This window comes from Crinia signifera, chromosome 9 (assembly GCF_055691185.1).
Source record: "Crinia signifera chromosome 9, ASM5569118v1, whole genome shotgun sequence".
NCBI classification, from domain to species: domain Eukaryota; kingdom Metazoa; phylum Chordata; class Amphibia; order Anura; family Myobatrachidae; genus Crinia; species Crinia signifera.
In genome coordinates this window covers 123,905,105-123,929,250 of record NC_139225.1, presented here as the reverse complement: position 1 = coordinate 123,929,250, position 24,146 = coordinate 123,905,105, and the positions used below count along the sequence as shown (strand labels likewise).

The 24,146-nt window shown below is 45.2% G+C and overlaps 2 protein-coding genes across 3 annotated transcripts; one reads left to right on the top strand and one right to left on the bottom strand.

Moving 5' to 3' along the window:
* Positions 1–8,056: 8,056 nt before the first annotated feature.
* LOC146035931 (uncharacterized) lies at positions 8,057–17,428 on the bottom strand. The gene is made up of 4 exons (XM_083159647.1): positions 17,230–17,428; positions 14,367–14,553; positions 10,243–11,244; positions 8,057–10,070 (listed from the first exon to the last, which is right to left on the bottom strand). The coding sequence occupies exons 1-4, from the start codon at positions 17,292–17,294 to the stop codon at positions 9,987–9,989; spliced, it is 1,338 nt and encodes a 445-aa protein (XP_083015773.1). The 5' UTR covers positions 17,295–17,428; the 3' UTR covers positions 8,057–9,986.
* On the top strand, positions 17,224–21,541 carry FANCF (FA complementation group F). 2 transcript variants are annotated; one of them, XM_083159648.1, is made up of 2 exons: positions 17,224–17,611; positions 20,188–21,541. In XM_083159648.1, exon 2 carries the CDS (start codon positions 20,203–20,205, stop codon positions 21,232–21,234), a length of 1,032 nt encoding a protein of 343 aa, XP_083015774.1. In that variant the 5' UTR covers positions 17,224–17,611; positions 20,188–20,202; the 3' UTR covers positions 21,235–21,541. The 2 variants fall into 2 exon arrangements, with proteins under 2 accessions (XP_083015774.1, XP_083015775.1); XM_083159649.1 differs by lacking the exon at positions 17,224–17,611 and adding an exon at positions 18,106–18,230.
* The last annotated feature ends 2,605 nt before the right edge of the window (positions 21,542–24,146 follow it).

The following is a 24,146-nucleotide window of genomic DNA, read 5'->3' as shown; positions in this document are numbered from 1 at the left end:
AAGGACTCTACCTTAGTGACACTCCTCTGGTACCACACCACCTGTCATCCACTCCTGTGGACCAACCGAGCACTACACTCGGTAATTTGTGCCATCTTGGACCGACCCAGTGGAGACTCGGTGGAGGAGACACATACCCTACTAAGTGTGGTATTTATCCTATTAATATTGTGCTTTCCTAGGGGTATTATAGGAACGGACTCTCCGGCACACTAGCAACCCAAAGGGGGCTCCCTTCAATTGTCTCTATTCTTTAATTTACATGCATTGTTTTTAATAGTTACTAATTAAAATTGAGTCAAAGACCATACATTCAATTATCATTTTTCATTGGTTTTCATCACATGTGCGCTGCTCAAACTCTTTTCCTTTTTAAGTGACTAGGTTTACACACTTTAGGTCTACACTGACAGAAGATCGACACAAGCAAAAGGTCAACATGAACATGGTCGACACAAGTTTTACAGGATTTTTTTTTAACCGACCTGTTTGTACTTTACCATTCCAGTGGACACAGAGGGGGGAATATAAGTGTGCTCAGTGCAGCGAGGCACCATGCCTAAAGCATGGCTTGTGCAGCGTACCATACGAGGGGATGTGATACACTTATATAGTGTCTAGGTCGACATAGACACACCGCAAAAAATGAAAAACTTTTTGACCTTTTTCATGTGTCGACCAAGTTCATGTCAACATTTTGCTTGTGTTGACCTTCAGTCGCTGTTGACAGAGTATGTCAACCTACTCACCGTCGACCATTAGTGGTTGACGTAGTGATTGTCTACTATTTATACCAGAACCTTTCACGCTAGGTCAGAATAAATACCAGATCACTTCCTGAGTCAGAAAATATGTCATATAAAGTGTAATACCAAATATAGTAAGAGAATGCATATGCAAATGGAAATGCAGCTAAAGCGATTCGCCCTCCTGTGCCACAGCCGCCCTCTTGGCCATTTGGATCAGGTCTCCAGCCACAGTGGCCTACCAGCTTTCTTTCATTTTGGGCAACAGCTGGAGACTCTGTTATGACAGTAACAAAACAGTGTACATTCAGTGATTACTGTAATTAATGATGGCAAAATTAAAGGCAAGAGGACCGGAATAATAAAAAAAATGGTACTTGTGTATTATCACGGCGCCCACTAAGCAATTTTAAAAATTTAATTTATTCACTGCTCTCTCAGCCCCGGGGGATCGCATCGCATCTCAAGCAAAATCGCATGCGATTTTATAGGGTGTGCGATGCCATGACATTAGCTATACCATAATATCATTGTATGACATACAATGATGTTTTATCCCCCCCCCCACTATCCACGCCACCCTGAAAGCGTGGCGAGTGCATTGAGCCCCACGAGGGGCATTGGAACGCGTCCTACGATGTTTTCATTACCCCACTATCCACGCCGGAGTGGAGTTGATTTTATATAGTGTGGCAAGCGCAGCGAGCGGACGTGGAATACATGTAAAGTAATCCGTGTCTGCTCGCCACGCTTCGGGCTTGGTGGCTCGCTGCCCTCGCCACACTATATAAATTCAACTCCACGCGGACGTGTATAGTGAGGTAATGAAATCGTCGGAGGACGCTTTCCGCCGCCACGCTTCGGGGTGGCGTGGACAGTGGGGGGGGGGCCCTAAAACATCATTGTATGTCATACAATGATATTATGGTATAGGTTATGTCATGGAATCGCACAACCTATAAAATCGCATGCGATTTGGCGGGAGGTGCGATGCGATCCCCCGGGGCTGAGAGAGCAGTGAATAAATTACATGAAAAAAATCAAATCGCATCGCATGACCCTTAAAATGGCCCATGCGATGTGATTTCCCTACGGTGCCGTACGTAGCAAAACTGGGCGCCATGATAATACACAAGTACCAAAAAAATCTATTTTTCAGATCGCAAAATAAATTGCTACAGTGTATGTACATCAGGAACCTCTCCAGCACTTTGGGGGCTATTTAGAATAGGGAGACTAGTCCATTGGCTGACAGAAATTGGTGATTTCTTCCTACACTTCAAGGGGTCACCTTGATTCGCAAGCATGGGGAAGTCTATTTAGCAGCTGTAGCCCAGACTACACACTTACTGTCCTCTGCTGCCATCTAGTGGTCCAGATTTTATATACAATAACATGGAAGTGTTAAAGAGTAGATACAAAATACGGTACTTGTTTCCTAGCACGGCGCCCACGATTTTCATCTTATGGCATCGCATGCGATGCGATCAGACCCGATTTTTAATTGTACAGGCACCCTGATGGGTGATTACTATGTTAAATGCAACCCCATTGTTAAAACCACCCCCACTATCAACGCCAACCTGAAGCGTGGTGAGCGGCGGCGGTACGCGTCCTCTGCCCTTTTCATACCTCCACTATCCACGTCGGCATGGAGTTGAACTTATAGTGTGGCGAGGCTGAAGTGTTTTGCGAGCGCAGCGAGCCCCGCGAGGGGACGTGGATTACTTCACATGTATTCCGCGTCCGCTCGCCATGCTTCAGGCTCAGTGGCTCGCTGCGTTTGCTACACTATATAAAATCAACTCCACGCCGATGTGGATAGTGGGGGTATGAAAAGGTTGGAGGACGTGTGCCGCCGCTGCTCGCCACGCTTTGGGTTGGTGTTGATAGTGGGGGTGGCGTTAACAATGGGGGTGCATTTAACATAGTAATAACCCATCAGGGTGCCTGTACAATTAAAAATCGGGTCTGATCGCATCGCATGCCATTGTAATGGCATGCGATGCAACGCGATATTAAAATTGTACAGTGCGGGTCTTACGACCCGAAAATCGGGTCCCATCGCATACCTTAATTAGTGGTATGCGATGGCATATGATGGGTGCCGTGCTAGGAAACAAGTACCCAAAATACAATGCCTTGCTTTCCACAGTATGCTTGTATATTTAACGAATTAACCATGAGGGTGGGTTTACAATTAAAAAATCGGGTCTGGGGGGCATTTAACATTGGGTCCAATGTAAAAATCGGGTCGGTCGTGTCGCATCGCATACCTTAAGATAAGGTATGCGATGGGACCCAATGGGTGCCGTGCTAGGAAACAAGTACTAAAAAAAAAAAAAACCCTGCAACTCTGCCCAGCAACCATAAGATGCATGCCAGCCATAAAGAATAACCTGAATCTGTAATACACCAGGAACGTTGCACAGACATTTGCGTCCCACTTGCACAATTCAATCTATGTATACAGCAGAAACAGCTCATTGACTTGTCTATGTAAGAACCGAAGTTTTGTTTCAATCTTCAGGCAAAACAAAACTCTATACTTGCGCAGCAGGAGATCCCCAAGTAACACCAGCAGACCTCTCGCTCCTTCCACTATCTGCATCTGTTTGTAATGAAAACACCCTTACTGGTATGCAGCCAATAGTCAGAATGCCGAATGCAGCCTAATCCCTTAGCTAGATATGGTCGTACATACTTGAAGACACTTTAAGTATAATTGTATTTCTGCACTATATAATCATAAATTTATGGTTTCAGGTCTGCTTGCAAAACCTATCCGGTATACTAGAGAAGTATTAGATTAGCATGTTGCACAGTCCCCTTATATCTACACTCAGGGCAGTATTCAATGTCCCTAATCGCGATGTGCAGGGAATCCTGTTTAGGATTCGCTGCACATTCGCCGTGTTTCGGAGGGCTGGAGCCCTCGCTGCCAGCCCTCGCGGACACAGTATTCAATGAGGCAGGGGCTCGCTGCCCCTGACAGCGAATGTGAACCGCCGCAGGGAGCCTGAGGACGGCGGCAGGCAGGGAGATGGAAGTCTCCCTGCCTGCCCCAGAATGTATGTGGGGGGGAGGTGGGCTCTCCGGGAGCCAGGCAGCACAGGCTGCCCCCCGGGAGAGCCAACAGGGGACCAGGTATTCACTGCACCCGATCGTGCATATGTAATGATCAGGAGCAGTAAATATATGAATATCTAATGAGCGGCTCTTGGCTCCCGGCCCCCTGCTGGCTGCTATGTGTAAAAAAATAATATTTTTTTTTTTAAATTAAATATATATTCATGTGCTATAAGCACATGAATAAAAATAACATGCCCCTTCTCAGAATAAAATTCCTGATTTTTTTTACACCAAATGTAAAACAACAACAACAACAACAACTTTATTTTAAAAGTTCACTTTCCACTTCACCATGAAAAGATGGCGATTTGCTACACGGCGACACACGGCGAAAATCACTTAGAAAGATGGCGAGAAGTGCATGTTGAATAGGGTGATTCGCTTTCTGACCCAAAAAATCACCTTCCAACGCGAAAATAGCACAAATTCGCCGTGAAACGGGGCGAATTATCCTCATTGAATACTGCCCTCAGAGCCCTAGGTCAATCTTATGTGTGTGATAACCCAAAGCAGACCCAGTATGTAACCAATTGGTCACATAGATAACAAAACCATATCTACCAGTAGGTGTAGTCCAGTAGGAAATAGTCTATTTTAGGTTTCCTTGCTCTAAGCACATTCTTTTACGCATCATGCGACAAACTAGAATCTTTAAACCAATAAAACATTGTGGCTTTTAATAAATGTGGAGACAACAAGCAATCATTCAGCTGGTTAGTACCTAAAGTGATTGGAGGTGACATTTCTCTTGTGAAGAAAACTGATGTCCTAGAATGATGTATATAGGGGTTACCTAAACCACACTGTCTCACTCCACCCCCCCCCCCCCCCCCCAAACCTTGCTTCTAGCAATGTAACCCTCCCTACTAGTGCCTACACTCCACCACCTAACCATAACCTTATTCCCCACGGCCTAACTGTAAATCCATCGACTAGTATCTAAACCTAACAACTCCCTCCCCCTCTTCCTTCGGCATCCTGGTGTTGGCTCTGGTCTCCCAGTGGTAGTCAAGAGGCCAGCATTTGTATAATGAACGCTTGCATGCTAAACGGATCCTGATTGGACAGCTGCAGAAAGCCTGCTTGGACCACATATAGCTGTTAAGGGAATGCTTTCCTTGCAGCAGGCAAAGTTATTGAACCTCATTTTGTTTTTCAGATCCAACTCCCCTGAAATACTTATTTCTTACAATTGTTAGTTTACAGTCATAAAGTGTGACTCGCATTTACAGATGTAGCCGCGATCATCTATCCTGTTGGTCTGCCATCCTGGCTTCCTCGTCCCGCCATGAGAAATATCCTGTTATGGTGCATTATGGTAATTACACAATTAAATGGTGATGGGCGAGACAACAGCATTCACATTGAATAGTTTTAATACAAGAATATTGTTAGCATTGTGACAAACCTTGATCATCTGCATTTACTCATTTACATAAGGCTTCCCGCTTTCTGCATCTAGAGGACATACCATTGGTACAGTAGCTGTAATGGCCTAGTGGTTAAGGCCACAGCCAGGCAGAGCAACTATTTGTTTTTTTTGTTTAATAAAATATGTTTATATTTATTCTTTACTTGTGCACATAATTTGGGGTGCCAAAAAAAAAGCACGCCTGGTCAGTTTCTCACAGAGTTTGTTCTACTATATGCATGTGGACTCAGCTCCTCCACATCGGACGCTACACTGCTAGTTGACCTGGTAGTGCACTGCAATATACTGCAAGAAGCAAACAGGCAGATTGGAAGTGGTCACATAACCTCAGCTCAGCAGAAGAGACGCTATAACAAAGCGGTTGGTGCTCAAGGCTTCACTCTGGGTTTTGCCACAATGTAAGCAATATGATTGTATATAAACAAACTGCATTTAATGTCGATGCTGCTGTCATTTGCTACATAGTCGCTCATTCAACTCCAGGGACTCTGAGGGGAGACCTATGAGGAACTCAGCATTGGCTCCTTCATGGCATGTAGGCTCTGCCAGCCGCCATTTTGTTAATATGCTACAGTCTCACATTCAGCCCCGGGGATACAGTATGGAAATGTATGCTGAGCTTAGCCCACCTTAACAGAGCGAACCTAAACATATATAATCTGTATTCAGCTATTCTGTAGCCCAGTGCTCATCTGTAAAGCATACTGTACATTACTGCATGTGACATACAGTAAAGCAGTTATTGGACTATATTACTGTACAGCAAGGTTTGCAAAAACACGCTATAGCGCATATTTTACTCTAAATTGGTCACCAGGGACTCAGTTTGTCAAACTGAAGGGATCCGTGAGGATGTGCTGTGGCTGTGACCCAATCATTGTGCAGTGGCTGCCCGGCAGCCAATCACTATACCGGTTTATGATGTGTGGCTGCCCGGGAACCAGGCGCAGAAGAGCAGCTGCCCAGGAGCCAAGCTGGGGTTCCTCCTCCTTTGCCCCCTTGGCTGCTGGAGGATGTGCACCACAGTGATGGTGGTGCAGGGAGCGCTCTCCTACATACTGCCGCCACGCTGCGCTCTCCCAGAGTCGTCCCAGTGAGCACAGCGGAGCTACTTCTGAATAGGGCCAACTTCCTGGTCAAGGCTGGCCAAGCTGGGGCTTAGTCAATGCCTACTACGTCTAGAGAAGGCCCCTGAGGCACTGCCTGGGTGCCAGCAGAGCATCATCCCGAGCCCAGGTCTATCTTCTGCGTGTGCCCATATATGTAGTATGTGTATGTCATGTGTATCAGAATGCTGTGCTCCTGACTTTGCACTGCTGTGGAGGTCACTGAGGCTCACTGTGCGGGATTTTTAATGGCTGGGGAGAGGAGGCAGCTGGTATAAGGTATGTGCCATGCAGGGAGGGAGGGGCTGGCACATGCCTTATACCAGCTGCCTCCTGTTCCCAGCCATTAGAAGTCCCGTACAGTCTCGGATTCAGAATCATGTCTTCTCTAGTAAATATGCATCTTGCTTTATGCGAGTGGGCCGATTGATACTTCCTCCCCGACCCACATGTGCCATGCTGGGGAGAAGTGGAGAGAAGGCTTTATTCCGTTGGGATGCAGAAAAGGTTAAGTAAGGACCTAACCTAGGGGCTCCAGGAACCCACTATTTTTGGGTTCTCAGACGGCACAAATTTAGGTCAAGACTGACAACATGTTTGCGAACAAAGGAAAAATAAATAAATCATTGGTCGGTAACCATCAAATTATTTGATCCCCATACGCTCCCCTGCGAATGGATGCTTATGTAAAAAACATCCATTCACAAAGTGGCGGGGATGTGCAGAAGGTGTGGGGGCCGGGCATTTGCTCCCCTGGCAGGCGACGTTACAGCAGCGAATTAAAGTTTCTTAGCAAGCCAACCAGAATAACCCCCTGTATTTGGACATCAATTTAATTACATATATCAAGTGTACTTTCTTACTAAAAAAAATAATAATAATAATAATCTAATAAAAATACACGTCAACTACTGATTATGTCCACATGAGAATTTGTAGAAGAGTAGAATCTCACACCCCTGGGTAGTAAATGCGCCCTTGCATATTTCCCCGATATAGGGAACCTTGTATACATTAGCACGTAACGAGGAACATTCTAACACAAACACTCAGGAAAGAGCAACCTCCATCCCTCCCAGAAACCAAATTACTTTCCCTTAGCACGATAGCACAGAACAGCATTTACCCATTTATAAACATGACATTTATGTGCCTTGTGTATCTACCATAATGCAACTGTTATTACAGCCCATAGATTACATTCCTAGTCTGTAAGGCAGCTTACATGTAAATACTCCTTTCTAAAGCGCAATGGAAAACAGACGCAGAAGACAAATTAAAGAAAACCATAAAAGGAAAAATAATTTTATAATTTAACAAAAGATTCAAGTTTTCAGTAAAGCTCAAGTAGTATTGCACAAAAATCAATAATCAATCATAAAACACAATTTAAAAGGGTCTCATACACATTAAATAATGTTTTAAGTGATCATCGGGACATCCTGTATCCACTGAAGAACGTCTTAGTTTTCTTTTAAGTTTACTCTTTGCCAAAGCGGAGGGTACAACATACCCTCTTAACCAAAGTGTGAACTTGATGAACATACATCTTATTTCAGCCTAAACTACTATTAAACTATGATTATCTCCAATCTGGTAAACGGATTTACAATTTATTGTACTTTGGATGCCTGCTGATGACATATCTACTTGTGAGCTGGATATTTCGGTCATCAAGAGAGATTCATTTTACTTGACCATAATATCACCTTTATCTACTAATAGGACATGGCGGGCCAGTTAGGTAAGATTTTGAGGGGGTATTCAAACACTGTCGTGCTCCCGCAGCCATCTCCCGACAGGGGAGATGGCTGCGGGGCCCTATTCAATGCGGTCTTCCCCGACAGCAGTGAACAGGGTTTCACCGCAGAACGTGCCCGACATCACAAGCTATCGGGCTCGTTCTGCCGAGAAAAGCCAGAAATAGGCGAGCTCCTCTATTTCCGCCCTCAACTCACGGCCACGCCCCTTTCTCGCTGCCCGGGACATTGAATCCCGACTGCCGTGCTCCAGTCGAGCCAAGCGAGATCGGGACAGGGGCACGGCCTTGAATACCCCCCTTAGCCACAGTCTGTGGGTTTTTTTAGAACATTGTTCGGCCTAATATTTGACACCGGTATTAAGAGAGTATTAAAGTTGTATAAATCTTAAAAAGAAGCAAAAAAGGATTATAGAGAAGAAAGAGGTTTCCTGTAATGGATTGTAAACTTGGGATAGTAAGAACATGACACAGGAGAATGAATGCAGAGAGGGGGCATAACGAGCCTTTCCACAATCCCTGCTTGCAAAAGAAATGTATTTCTATATTTTCTCCAGTTACTCACACAGTAGCAATCTCTGCGGCAAGTGCAATCGGCACAACAGCGCCATCTATCCAATTATAAAGAATCCGTCACCGTGCATGAAGTCACAAAGCAATGGCAACTATGCCTTTCATAAGTTCTTGTATCTGATTTTACTTCACAAATCTAATTTCAAATTGCATACAACAGCTGATCAGTCAAAACATAAAAAAGAACAATGGCAGAAAAAGAAAAATGGAGCATCTTATGTGAAAGATTTCGCTACAATAATATCTTCCCTGTCCTCACGTAACATAGGATAGCATCCGTACCTTAATCTGAGCTAGAGCTGCTCATGAACAGGCGAGGATCCCCACCTGAAACATTTGAAGTAGAGATGTGCAGATCCGGATTTAATGATATCTCAAAACGGGATCTTATTGACTGTCACATGTTTTGGCTCCAGGTAAATTCGGATCTGTAGATCTCTAATTTGAAGGTTTACCAAACTAAAACTACTTTAAGTCAGCCGCTCTCTGTTCTTTTACAGGTACAAAGCTTATTAGGTCGCTAGCAACCTGTGACACCACTGGGAATATGTATTGTTAGTTCACGGAACACCTGTAACATCTTCTGGTTTCTAGCTTTATTCACATGTATAGTCATTCAGCCAATACCGTGGCTGCCGAAACTGTGTGCAGGTGATAGGTACACATAAGCGGACAGAAGTGGGAGCATCTGTGATACACCTTACAGTGGCACAAATCCCCAAAGGTTACTTATACGGTGCCAAATTCCCATACTCTACAATGGGTGCATCATCTGAAAACAGAGCACAAAAACCTGGATGGGTTCACTCATTTTAATGCCCAGGTTGCAAAGCTTAAGGACAGCACCTTGATGTAAAGGACACAAAGCAGAAGCCATCCCCACCATGTTTCAGTTTATAGAAGCTACCGTCCTGCCACAGACTGCCCACAGTGACCCAAAGCTACAGCTGGGACATGGACATTTAGCAACAAATGCTCTAAAAAAAAAAAAAAAAAAAAACACAAAAAAACTAGAAAAGCAAACAATTACTAAGGACACTGTATAAACAGACTAGTCGCAAAACACCATTTATAAAAGTAGTCTTCTCTTGATACAGCAGTGAAGGGTCCTTATGCCTATATGCTAAGCTGAGGGCTTATAATTAATAACTATGGCAACACATTTAGAACAGAAATGGAATCGATCACTGCTCTGTTATGGGATACACAGTCTGGTTTTCACCCTGGACAGGGAGAGACTACATCAAGGTTTGGTCGTCATCTTGACAAACAATCGCAATTGTATTATCTTCAGCTGATGCAGGGGTGGAATTCATGGAAGCCTAAAAGAAAGAAGGGGAAAGAGAAAATAAAAAAGACAACATGTTATAAAGTTGCAACAAATTAAGGAAAAAATGAAGTAAGAGAGCTCGTCCTGTTAAACACCCACTATTAGTAATTGGCCGAGGCTTCATCTACAGACACACACAATTTTTTCTAGGGCTGCTGACTTACCAATGCCAGCAAATTCATCTTCTCTTCTGAAACTAAGTTCTCAGTCTTCAGCTGCTCAACAACACCTTCTATGGCCTCCAGCTTGGAGCAGTGCTTCTGGTGTCTGTGCTGAAGAACTTTCACTTTATTCTGCAAGTTCACCACTACAGACACCAGATCGCAGGTGGATAACGTTTCAGAGACTCCATCTGGTTCTTTTGGAGGGTCCGTAGAAAGTGGTTCCGACATGGTGACAGATGCCTCCTTTCCATGCTTTGACACAATAGGAACCGTAGACGCTATGGGTCTTGTGATGGAGGTTGACAGCACAGTCTCAGGAGAAGGCATTAATGGTGGAAGAGGGCCTGTCGAAACAGCAGGGACAACGGTGGCCGTTTGCATGGTCTCTAAATAGGCCATTAAATCTTCTGCAGACATTGATGCTGGTGGCGCTGCTGGCACTCCGGTTTCAAAACACGGCTCTATCGATATGTTTTCTATAACTAGAGCACCGCTACCGGAATCCTCGCTCACCGCAATAAAAGTGGGGAGCTCTTCCCCAGCACACTGCAAGACTTGACCATTATAAAAGCCACACTGCAATGATGTGGATGCTAGCTGCTCTTCCGAAAGGATCGTTACTGGCTCCACCAGTGGCATTTCATGAATCTGCTGTGCCCCCGTCACCTGAATGGGTAACGCTACAGATGGAAAGCCTTGAGAGGGTGCCAGAGCCAAAGACAACCCATCAAAGGACTCAACGATATGAACGAGTGGTACCAAATTCACCGCACCCATCACTGTATTGTGAACAGCAAGTGCGTTTGTATTCTTGAGCAACACCTGTGCTCCGTCTATGGACATCTGACTGGTTGACGAGTTTGGATCTAGTGTAACCGCCAGTGTGTTGGAAAGAGGCAGAGTCTCGCCGATGCCTACATGTGAAACACTAGGTATGCAGACTTCACCATTTGCAGCCTGAGCAGATGCCAGTGTCTTAGGCTTCGCAGCATGTGTTCTATTCTGAAACATAGGAAAAAGAACAATAAGCCCCCTGATCACCAGTTTCCTGGCTTACACTGCAGTAACATGGGTAAATAAATAGTTACAGCAGCAAAAGCAGAGACACATATACAAATGAGAGGCAAGTGAAGTGGTTTCTTTCTTTGGGCGGAATGCAATGGTTTTTATGGGCGTCTAAATTAATGGGAGTTTATAGGGGCCATTCAATGGTTGCTCTGATCCGACACCCATTAATGGCGGCAGATACATTTCAGATTGCACCCGATGGAGGCAGCCAGCTGAGCGTCCTACAAGTAGGTAGTTTGGGCAGCCAAATAACACTTTATATCTGCATCCATTGGTTAAGTTGTGTTTAGCCGCTTTATGTGGCTAACCCCTAACTAATTAGATGTGATAATTAACCCCTTCATTGGTAATACCGAGAATTTTCCGGGCTATGCTTCAGTGTCCGGATTGCCGCTGGTTAGCGCTCCGGCACTTGGCCCCTTCCGCCGTTCCCCTCCCCTGCATGGCTGTGACAGTGTGCGACATCACGCCGGTTGCCGGGGGCAGGGCCGGGTTGCCGGGGGACAGATGTTGACATAGTGCTCAGCGGCACTGCCCGGTCCCGGGACACAGCATGGTGGGGTTTTTTTTAAGGAGCGCTCCCTCTAAAAAAAAAAAAAAATAAAATAAAAAAAAAAAAACCCTCGCCCAGTGGGGAGTGCTACCTTAAAAAAAAAAAAAAAAAAAAAAGCACACCACTGAAGGGGTTAAAGTGCACTCAAAACAGTAGAGTTGCAACAATGGGAACTCATAAAATTTGAATACCATCCTGTGTCTTATTCGGAGACAATCTCAACTGAACTAGAACAAATGTTCAATTGTTCTATATGTAATACTTTCTTCTGCGGACAGCTTTTGATAAAATGTTCTCAATTAACTCTTACTTAATCATTGATATTCCAGACGGCTGTTAAATTCGGGAACCTTTCAGTGGCTGGGTATAACAAGCTACTTTTGGGACACTGCTCCAAAATGACTGTGCAATTACCTGTGACACATCTATGGTTTAAATGTCAGATCTAAACCTTTTTAAATTTCTTCTGAAAGAATCCAATCTAATATTTTACTTAAATGACATTGAGCTTGTCCCAATATTTAAGGATGGATAACCACAAAGAACAATAATCGTGGTTATAGGTCTAAAAGTTCACATCAAATCCCAAGTTACTTAAATAAATGTGCATCTAAAAAGGACCTATCCTACAAGAGATTAAAACTGGCATTGTATAACCATATATCACGGGCACGTCTAAGTTGACCCGAATATGCTATATTATCTAAGATATTAGCAAGACAACCATACAATCTCTGGATTCAGATGTATACTCAATTATCCATGACGAAGATGTATCACCCCCTAAATAGCTATATGAAAATGTCAGCTTTTCCTAAAGGATAGAACAGACAGCGTGTTGGAGATGAAGTGTAACACACCGCTGAGCTCAGTAATATGGCTGCAGGAGCATGGAAAGGTTTTAAGATCTATGTATTGAAAGAGCTGGTAAAGGCCATCAACAGTTGTCAGGTAGTGATTTTACAGAAGGGGACACCATGTTAGAAAATTATATAATACTGAACATGTGTTGGGCCGGTGGGATTCGGCATGAAAAATCCCGACGCCGGAATCCCGAAATCCAGACAAGGGGGGACGGGGATCGCCCCCCCACCCCCCCCTGCGGGCTCACTGCGCTCGCCACGCAGTGGGCCCGGTGCCTCGCTACGCTCGGCACACTAATTTATTCTCCCTCCGAGGGTGTCGTGGACACCCACGGGGGGAGAAAGTGTCGGGATTTCGAACGCCGGGATCCCGACCACCGGGATTTAAACTGCATCCCGGCCGGTGTGTCCTCAAACATCTTTGCTTCAGTCGTGGTTCCATGAGACGGATAGTGTTGGGCTTCTTATATGCAGAAACTTGTAGATCGGTGTGCGACTGAGTCTCCAAATCTGCGTACTACGATGCAGTGGGGTGTGGTCTAGTGTCCAGGTAGACTATCAATAGGCTGAAATTAGGAGGGGGGGGGGGGGGGTTGTCATCAATGTTGACACCTGTTGACATGGTCCCTAAATTAGTGTAGTGCGTACACTCGCCATGCTTCAGGGATGGTGCCCCATTCTGCTACCTCGGCACACTTTACCATACCCAACTGAAGCCCACATGGACGTTAAATTATTAAAAAGTCCCAAATAGCAAACGGTAAAAAAAAGCACGTTAATGTTGACCTAGACATTGTAGACCTATCAACCGGATGCCAATGCAGTGGCTGCTTTCCATGTCAAGTTCAATGGTGTGTCAGACTCGCACAGAGACCCAGTCGCATATCAAACTAATCAGCACTGTCTTCTGGTGCATCCAAGTCACACAATGTTGCGAGCAAGACGCATTTTTAATAATACAAAAATATAGACTCCAACACTAGCGCAGTTCTACAGCTCATTTACACCCACACCAGGTATCTCCTGCTGTGCAACATACTGAGGCTAGATGTAGGAGGACACATAGCAGAATTATACAAATAGACGCTGGATAAATATAGTTGTATGGGATGATAAAAAGGTTGCACACAACTCTTGCTCGCTCTCTCTCCCCACCCCCCCTCAAATCAGTAAAAGGTTATTGCAATTATGCCTATAGTTTCTTAATGATTCCAAGTATTGTACTTTCTATTAGAGGGGGGTGTCTGTCTAAGTCAGGCATGTCCAACGTTGGCCCTCCAGATGTTGTGAAACTAAACATCCCAGCATGCTTTGCCACAGTTTTGCTATTAGAGAATGCTAAAACTATTGCAAAGCATGCTGGGATGTGTAGTTTCAAAACATCTGGCGGGCCAACGTTGGACATGCCTGGTCTAAGTGAAACTGCATTGCACCACAAGCCCCATAGGAACCAAGTATAAGGGACAAATGGCTCTTGACTGAACGGTTGCATCACTTGTTGAATCAGGACCTAGCTGCCATTTCTACATGTGGAACCCTCCAATAAAAGTGCTCCATGCTACAGTATGTTGAGCAAACAAAATTAAATGGGCAATGATCTTCAAATGAATATTTAGCACCTGTGAACACAAAACACCTACCACAGCACTGGATGAGAAAATGGTTGGAACAGCATCATGTCGGAGATAGCGGACACCCCAGCGCACTTGGAAACAAGAAGGTTTGAAGTGCTTGCTGCACAGATACTGGGTTTTGGTGGGGAAGAAATTCTCCATATCTATGTTTGCCAGCCATTGCTTGAGCCGCACTTTGTCATGTAAAGGAAACCTAATCAGACACAGACACAAACAAAAACAGGTACACAAATAAAATTACAATTCATAGTGTTTATTCATATAGTACACACATATCCTGCGGAAAATTACAGATTATTTAGCCATTCACATCAAAGGCCCCAGTAGTATTTAGTCTCTTTAAGAGTATGTACTGTATCTACAGGAGGTAGGGAATACAGGGAGATCTGTATCAAGTAGTGAAGAGAGGAGACATTGCTCAGAGCATCCAATCAGCTTTAAGGTAACACTTCTGAATTACATTCTAGTGTTTATTCTAGCACCCGGCCAGCTTTGAAAACTCATGCAGTTACTCCCCCTAGTGCGTTTGTTTCTACATTTGCTAGGGAATACAGCGGGTGAAGTATCAGGCAGTGAAATGAGCAGAGAAGTTTCCTTGGTACTTGTTTCCTAGAACGGCCACAATCGTGAGTGATCGTGGCTCTTAATTAAGGGACACGATCCTCACGATGTGGCCGATTTTTTACAATTTTTTCCCTTTGATTGACAGAAATCGGGTCAATCGGTCGGTCGCGACCAATTAAAATCGGCCGCGATGCGACCGACCGATTGACCCGATTTTTCCATAGACTTCAATGTTAAAAAATCTTTTAACATTGAAATCGGTCGGTCTTGTGCCATTATAATGGCACAAGATGAGATGGGCTTGATTAAGTCCATCTCACATAGGTAAAAATGATAAAAAAGGTGAAATGGGCCAATATGACCCATTTCACATTTTTTATGTGCCCGCCATGACCCCACGATAGACGTCAACCTGAAGCGTGGCGAGCGCAGCGAGCCCGCGAGGGGCGGCGGTGCGCGTCCTCCGACCTTTTCATTCCCCTACTATCCACTAGGGCGTGGAGTGAGAATAGAATAGTGTGGCGAGCGCAGCGAGCCCGAAGCGTGGCGAGCGCAGCGAGCCCCGCGAGGGGACGCGTATACCTGTGAAGTTATACGCGTCCCCTCGCGGGGCTCGCTGCGCTCGCCACGCTTCGGGCTCGGTGGCTCGCTGCGCTCGCCACACTATTCTATTCTCACTCCACGCCCTAGTGGATAGTAGGGGAATGAAAAGGTCGGAGGACGCGCACCGCCGCCCCTCGCGGGCTCGCTGCGCTCGCCACGCTTCGGGTTGACGTCTATCGTGGGGTCTAGCCCACTTAGTAACATTTGGGGGGGCAATTGAAAATAATCATGTGAAAAAAAAAAAAAATCGGGTGAAAAATCGGTCGGTCGGATCGGTCGCATCGCATGCGACCAAATCGCATGCGATGCGATCGATCCGATTTTTTATCTTACGACCACAACGATCTAAATCGTTGTGGCCGTTCTAGGAAACAAGTACCGTTCCTTTATAGCAACCAATCGACTTTCACATATCATTTTATAGAATGTAGTGTTCATTCCAGCACCCACCAGCTTTGGAAACCCATGCAGTTCCTGTTCCCTGCCTGGGGTGTCGCTGTCTGCTGTAGTGCTTCTAGCACAGTGTGGTCTGTATATCAGCACTGATATGAAAACCAGACCTGTGCTAGAAACACCACAGCAGACAGTGACAGCCCAGGCAGGGAACAGGAACTGCATGGGTTTCCAAAGCTGGTGGGTGCTGGAATGAACACTACATTCTATAAAATGATATGTGAAAGTCGATTGGTTGCTATAAAGGAAACTTCTCTGCTCATTTCACTGCCTGATACTTCACCCGCTGTATTCCCTAGCAAATGTAGATACAAACGCACTAGGGGGACTTTTTGGGCAGAGAGAACCTTACCAAGTCCACACGAATAAGGCAGTGGTAGAATTCAACTCATGAACTCAGTGGTTAGAACACATTGGCAAAGTGTGTAGTAGAAACCACAGTTGGTGTATGAATGTGCATATAAATTATGAAGTGGGTGTAGAGATACATAGTGTACTGAAGGGGGGGGGGGTGGAAAAAATACACACAACAGAATGTAAAACAACCTTTAAAATTAATTGCGTCCCTGAGATTACACATGCATTACATTGTACACACACTGCATGTTCCAATGCGCGATAAGTGTGAAGAGCGGTCACATGCTGCAGCCTTGGCAAGACAGAAGAGCAAGTAAAGTATTGGGTGATCTGGCAAATATATATATATATATATATATATATATATATACGCACACTGTATCAATCTCAAAAAGTTGTTGCGGTCGGGCCGGTGCAAGCTGTCTCCCATCCTAAAATTCTGGATCTCAAAAAGTTGCTGATTTATACCTTGGCTAAGACAGGCTGCTACTGCAAGTGGAGATATGTAGGGGCCTATTTACCAGAATCGGGTAACACCCCCCCCCCCCCCCCGATTCTGGTAAATAGGCCCCTACATATCCCCACTTGCAGTAAATAGGCCCCTACATATCTCCACTTGCAGTAGCAGCCTGTCTTAGCCAAGGTATAAATCAGCAACTTTTTGAGATCCAGAATTTTAGGGGATGGGAGACAGCAACAACTTCTCCATCCCCTCCAGATCTACGGCCTCATGTACTTACTTACAATACGCCTCAGCTGTCGCTACATTAGAACAGGCGAGGCCCCGACGGGGTGGCTATACACAGCCAGGTGCTCCCCAGGGGTCCACCCTCCCCCGAGCCGCCGCTCCCGCCTTCCGTACACCGCGCTGCTGCACTCATATTATACTCACTTGTAGTAACTTTCTATGCCTCCCTCCGACCTCCTACAATCCAAGACCACGCAGCACTTCGGCATCGTCTCTCAGTCTCTCTTGCCCTCTCCAAATCTCAGAAATGACGTCTTCCGTTGGCCTGTGACGTCACACTTACGCACACCGGACCTGCGCCGCAGTAACCCAAAAGTTTCCGGCGGCCATTTTGATTCCGGGCAATATGTCCTGGCTGTGGTGGCCGCTTAGTGTTGGTGACACGTCATCAGGCTGCGACTCGATCGTCTGACAGAAGGGGGCATGGTGAGCCCTGCTCAGGGCAAAGTAACAGCGTGTGAGCCTGAGGGAAGGCCGTGCCCGCAACAAAGATGGCGGCCTGGGTGCTGTGTGACTGAATTAGAAGGTAAATATTGTGGACAGTGAGAGTTCTAAGTGTTTGTTATAAGTCTAATGCATTCTCCATAGACTTATATTACCTTCTGTAGCCCGTCCCCTTCCTTCCTTATAATACATGAGTGAGGTTGCTTTTTCATGGGAAAGAATAGTTTAGAGATTTAACCATAATAATAGTATAGTCCAGTGTTCCCAACTCTACACAGTGTGTTATCTTATTATGTCTATAAAGTGTCATGTTATGGATTAGGGATAGTCTTTGGGCCAGCCTGATAAAAGTCAATGTTTAATAAAGCTATTTTTAATACAAACAATAATATGTAATCATACTCAGAGGAAGTTATTCTGCGTGTTGTAGTTCAGCAAGGTCTGGGTGCAGTTCATCGAAATAATTGCATTTATACATAGGCTTGCCCGGGAGAAGATGTCTTCAGAGGAATACTGTGTAGTGACATGTTGGTCGCTACGGAGACGCTTGGAATCTGACCACCACCAGGCAGTGACACCTGTATAGTTGTATTTATTTGTTTATTTACAGTTCTCTTATATAGCGTAGCATATACCATTGAGCTTTACACTTGGAAACAACAGTGATAAAACAAACTAGGTAGTAACAAACCGACATAGAGGTAGGAGGGCCCTGCTCGCAAGCTTTCAATCTATAGATTTAGTGATAAAAGCAATGTCCCATTAATTAGCAGAGTCACCGATAGCATCTGATGTGCTGGGATACTTTTCTGTTCTAAAGCAAACAACGAAAGAGGATTTGTTTCTGAAAATGTTCCTATTTGTCAGTCTCTTCCATGCATTTGTATACTGAATGTGATTCTTACTATGCTCTCTGATACTGTGAGCCTTAGGTTTTCATATGAAGTGCAGCATTTCTGAGGGGAATGCAATTCTATTATCACATACAGTAACTTGATAGGGTTGTAATGTGTCATGATCCGTAGAGACATTGCTGCAGGTGATGTGCCTGGATGCAACAGCTCAGAAGATCTTAAAGAAGAATAAAGGTGCCCATACACTAGTAAGATATTTCTTCAGATCTGGCTGGTTGGAACAAAAACATGGTTATGGATGAGTGACAGTTTGTCAGTTTTCCAGCATTTCCAAGCAAATGGTCAACTGTCATTTGCTCTCACCCATAACCAGGTTTTTGTTCCAACCAGACAGATCTGCAGATAAATCTTCGTGTGTATGGCCACCTTAAGGCTTCTTAATATTAACGTATATACTATGTGTGTGTGTGTGTGTGCAGTTTGGATGCCGGCGTTCAAAATTCCGATGCCTCCATTCCAACTAATGCCAGGAGACCAGTGCTTGAATCCCAACATCAATGAGAATCCCGACTGCCAGGATGCCAAATGTAACATTGCCGGGAGTGCTAGGCTTAGGCTGGGGAAGGAGGCAGTGAGGTTTAGGTTGCAGGGAGGAAGGCATTTGTTAGGGTTCAGCACTTAGAATAGGGGAGGTTAGGCTGCAGGGTGGTGGATTAGAATAAAGCACCAGCGGGAAGAGTAAAGCTGTGTACACACGGTGCAATATATTTCTCAGTGTCCCGTTTTCATCAGCGACCAGAGATGAATGTCCGATATGCAGCATACATCTGGAGGCAGAGGAGAAGGGACATCTGCGCGTGCTGAAAATGTGGGTGTGATATTCATATGTCCCCAATAGTGCAGTGCCACATGGGGTGCAGGCAATGAAAATGGGGGTGTTATATACATATGCCCCTAATAGTGCAGTGCCAGATATACATATGCCCAAATAGTGCCAGATACACTTATGCTCTCACAGTGCCAGAAACAGGTATGCCCTTTATGGTGCCAGATATGCCCCCACAGTGCTAAGTATGCCCCCACTGTGCCAGATATGCCCCCAATAGTGCCAGATATGCACCCACTGGGCCAGCACTCACCGTTATTGCTGGCTGGCTGGCCTGGTTGTGTGCTCCTCATCCGCTACTGCTGCTAGTGGACACTACAGTAGAGCAGCACAGCACACAGCACATTGTGTGTCTCTCACTTCCCTGTGAGTGGGCCATCAGCAAATCAAAGCTCACGGGCCGGCTTCTGATGGGCAGCCGGCCCGCAAGCTCTGATTGGCTGATGGCGGCCCAGTCACAGGGATACACAGTAGCTCTCCTCCCCTCGGAACTAGCAGTGGCGATCAAGGGAGGGAGAGACGAGAGGAAGGGAGAGACTGGTGGGCAGCAGGCAATGGTCGAGCCACCCGGATCGCTGCCGCAAGGTACCAGTAGCTTGCGAGGGACGGGTTGGCGACCAGTGATCTATACCATAAACATCTCAATAATTAACCTCATTAGAGGTGTGTACATCATTAGATGACAATTAGTATTTTGTATGTATATGTTTATGTTTTTCTCTTGACTAGAATCACTTGAATCCAGACAGTCAATAGGTCAATTAACAAATATGCCTGGTAACAGAAATACATAGCTGAAAACCATAGAAGGATTCTTTGTTAGGGGAACAGTATGCTTACAGCAATTATAGTGTTGTCTTCTGCAATAACCTGTAATTGCCAGAGTGTTACATAAGTATTATTTTCTCTGTGATTTAGGTGAGGCACTGCACCATGGCTGGGAAGATGAAGACCATGTTGGAAAATTTAGACCACTTTCTTGAGGTCCTAGCTTTGACAAGAAGTGTTCATATCAAAGACTGGGATGTCCTCAATGTACAGAGAGCTCTTGAATGGGGAAGTTATTTTCAACATGTCCACCATCGGTTCAAGGCCAATAACTCCTTCAAAAATGTTATTGATGGTCATCTTATGGTAAAAAATGAGGAACTTCGTGTTATCATGAAGAATTATCAGTGCATAACTTTCAATGACCTTGGAAAAGGCAAGGCAATTCTGTGTATGTCTCTTCTCCAGAACAATGCGGTTCCCATTCATGTATTCAAACATCTATTTGAGCTGCTCCGAGAATCTGACTCCAAGGATATTGAGTCTTTGGGTCTACACCACACCATATCACAGAAAGTGGCTTCAGAACTCTTCCTCTCTCTACCCTTTTTAATTTCCGATGAATCAATGGATAATCCAATAGTAACAACCCAAGCTGAAATACTGAAGAGCAGCCTGGATGGCAGATTAAAGGTGTTGGAAGATAACCAGAAGTTGTCTGTTGTCTCAGATGTTCTTGTTGGGATTTCTCGACCACATGTCTACCACCTGATAGCATCTATGTTGCTGTCTGATAGTGCATTGAGTTCCCAGCAGCAGGGTGGGTTGTCTGAACTTATTTTGGACTGGCTTCTCTCAAATGATCTTACATGGACTGGCTTCTGCCTAAATGTAAGCTGCAGGGTCATGGCAAGTTTAAGTTCTAGGTGCTCTAAATTCCGGAGTGCCTATTTGGATAACTTATTTCAGCTGGGTGGTGGTATGGAGCAAGACTCTTCTGGAAGATGGGTTAGTAATGCTCCTGAACTTTCTTTTGATGGTCTGATACATCGTTATAAATTCCTCTCGAAAGTGTCTGATGATGTAAAAGAATCTATATTAACCAGACTTCAGACCCTGAAAAGTCATGACGGGGACTATGATGTGCCTGGAATTAGTATATGGACTGATCTATTAAATGAAATACAAAATTCCTAACATTTTGTAGCAATAAATTTGATGTTAATGTCTTGCATTTCCCAATCAATTAATTATGTTTTTAAATGACTGGTGCTATTTTGTATTTTTTATTCTAACCTTTGTTTTGACATTTTTGAGTTTCTTTCCAGCCTATTTGTTGCATTGGAGAGACAAATCAATTTACCTGGCAAACTCTCTCAATTTTCTAACACTCTAAAATTTATGGAATAGTTCTGTTCTATAATAAGCATAACTTTTAATGGTATTTATATTTATTTTGTAAATGGAAGTGTTATGGATGTATATATTTTAATATATTGGTATAATAAACATGGTTTACCAGGCACAAGTAATAAGGAGTGAGGTCATACACCTGGGGTGACATTCTATGGGATGCAATTTTGCTTTTTTTGCGGTAATTAGACCACAAAATGGCGATATCGCATTTTTCATAGAAATCGCAAATTTAATGTGATGCGCTAAGGGACTGAAATCGCATATTATGTGCGTTAAGGTATGCTGATAAAAATTGCGAGATTAATTTGCATTTTTATCGCATCCAGATGTTTTCGTATAGAAAAGTATACAAGTCGCTTATTTAATGCAATGCGCATTTGCACATCGCATTTTTTAGGTGCCTAATTATCGCACTTATTTCAGACCAGGGTCTGTTTGGCGAATTAGCCAGAACCCTGCACAGATCGCAATGTTCTGTGCAGGGTTCTGCTGTAAAAAATAAAAGAAAGGGTTAAAATGAAAAAAAAACGAGCGCGGGGTCCCCCGCCCGAGTATAACCAGCCCCGGGCTCACTGAGCCGGTGCTGGTGACATAAAATCAGGGTCCCCGACAAATAGGGGTCCCCTTGATTTCATGAAACCAGCACAGGCTCAAGGTCCGGCGCTGGTTCCCAAAATACGGGGGACAAAGTGACTAGGGGTCCCAAAAAACTCGGCTCCTGATTGGCCAGAAATCATTCTGAATACAGACGCCGAGGAAGTAACATCTCAGCGCATCTAGAGCAGAGATGTTTCCTCCTCGGCGTCTCTAGTTAGAATGATTTCTGGCCAATCAGGAGCCGAGTTTCTCGGCTCCTGATTGGCCAAGAAATCATTCTGTGCAGAGACGCCGAGGAGGAAACATCTCAGCGCCTGTCAAAGTCCTGCGAGCCGGATACCAGATTGGAGCAGCGCTGTCACCGGAGAGGATTCCGAGGTCGTCGCCGGGGACCAGGTGAGTTGGATTTGCTTCCTTAGGTACCCCTGGGGACTACCTTGGATCCCGGACCCCGGATTCTGCAGCCCAGGAGCCCCGGAACCCCAGGACCAGCCCCGGAACCAGGACCAAGGCCCCGGAACCGGACTCTTCTGCCCTGGAGCCCCAGAGGACGGACCCAGGGACCGACCTACGGGCTCAAGGTAGGTAAGTATCAGTGTGCGTGTGTTTTGTGTGTATTAAACTTTTATTTTACAGTGTGTCAGTGTGATTTTGTTAACTATTTTTTGTACTGCTGAACTACAAGTGCCAGCGGGCCCTTTAATGCCCCGCATGCTGGGACTTGTGGTTCTCCAAGTCCCAGCATGCGGGGTAGGCTTGCTGGGACTCATAGTTCGCCAGTATAAAACAATAGTTTGACTTCTTTTTTTTTACACAAGCCATCAGCCCGATGCCCACCGCCCAGGGGCATCGGGGACAGCCCCGGACTATCAGCATGGGCTGGTAAGTCCTGGAGGGGGGGGGACCCCTTCATTGGGGGGGTCCCCAGGACCCCTGCCCAGCCAGGGGGTTAATGCTTTGGCCGTGGGAGCTTATATAATAAGTTTCCCCCGGCTGTGGCATTACCCTGCTGGCTGGTTGTGTCCGGTGCTGGTTCTTAAAATACGGGGGACCCCTAGTCACTTTGTCCCCCGTATTTTGGGAACAAGCGCCAGACCTTGAGCCTGGTGCTGGTTTCATGAAATCAAGGGGACCCCTATTTGTCGGGGACCCTGATTTTATGTCACCAGCACCGGCTCAGTGAGCCCGGGGCTGGTTATACTCGGGCGGGGGACCCCGCGCTCGTTTTTTTTTTTACACTTTGCGCTGTCCTGCAAATGTGCGATTTTCAGACATGAAAATCGCACATTTTCAGGACTAAATAGAGCGCACCACTTCGCCGCAAATCGCCCCTCTTCGCACTTTTCAGCCTCCAATGCGCATCACATTAAATAATCGAATTTTGGCTGAAAAGTGCGAATTAGAAAAAGGCGATTTGCAGCGATGTGGTGCGCGAATAAAACATGCGCATTTAGCGCATCCCATAGAATCTCACCCTTGGTATCTGGTATGATACAGTGCTGATAAGACGGGGCGCAAATTTTGTGCAAATTGATACAGTTGCTGCAGCTGCTTGGCATCACTTTACTCCCACCCAGGACTTCAGATGTCAGACTAAGAGAAGACTGTGGCCAGGATTGGACTTGAGGGGGTGATACTAAATCCAGTGGAGGGGGTGGTGCATTGACTGCGTGTGGGATAGAGACTTAACATACTGTAGGGCAACCATACATTAAAAAAACATTTTGGCATGTTTGTCTTTAAGAGACATTTCATGCCAGTCCATCCAAAACAGGAAGGCTATTCTAGGTAGAAATAGAGAAAGTGTAAGTGTGTTGGATGCGATCCACTGGGACAGAATTGTTTCTTTGAATGGCTGCTGCTAGTTTGGCTAGCAACAATCTCTGTCCCGATGGGGGTCTGTTTTGGACTGATGACATATATATGTCCCAAGGAGCTCATTTTGGTGTAGGGGAGATGTCAATATCATAAGTCGTTTTTTATTCATTGGCCTATTTCTTGCTAAAAGTTTTATACCTCTGGACAATTCCACATGCAGTGAAACAGATCTGCATCTGGGGAAGCACATTTGAAGCATTTAGAGTTTTCAGCCTTTC

Coding starts and splice junctions, on each gene's coding strand:
- FANCF (XM_083159648.1), top strand. CDS start 20,203: ATGGCTGGGAAGATGAAGACCATGTTGGAAAATTTAGACCACTTTCTT.
- LOC146035931 (XM_083159647.1), bottom strand. CDS start 17,294: ATGCCGAAGTGCTGCGTGGTCTTGGATTGTAGGAGGTCGGAGGGAGGC. Junction 11,245..14,366: donor TTTTCTCATCCAGTGCTGTG/GTAGGTGTTTTG, acceptor CCTATGTTTCAG/AATAGAACACATGCTGCGAA. Junction 10,071..10,242: donor AGATGAATTTGCTGGCATTG/GTAAGTCAGCAG, acceptor TCTTTCTTTTAG/GCTTCCATGAATTCCACCCC.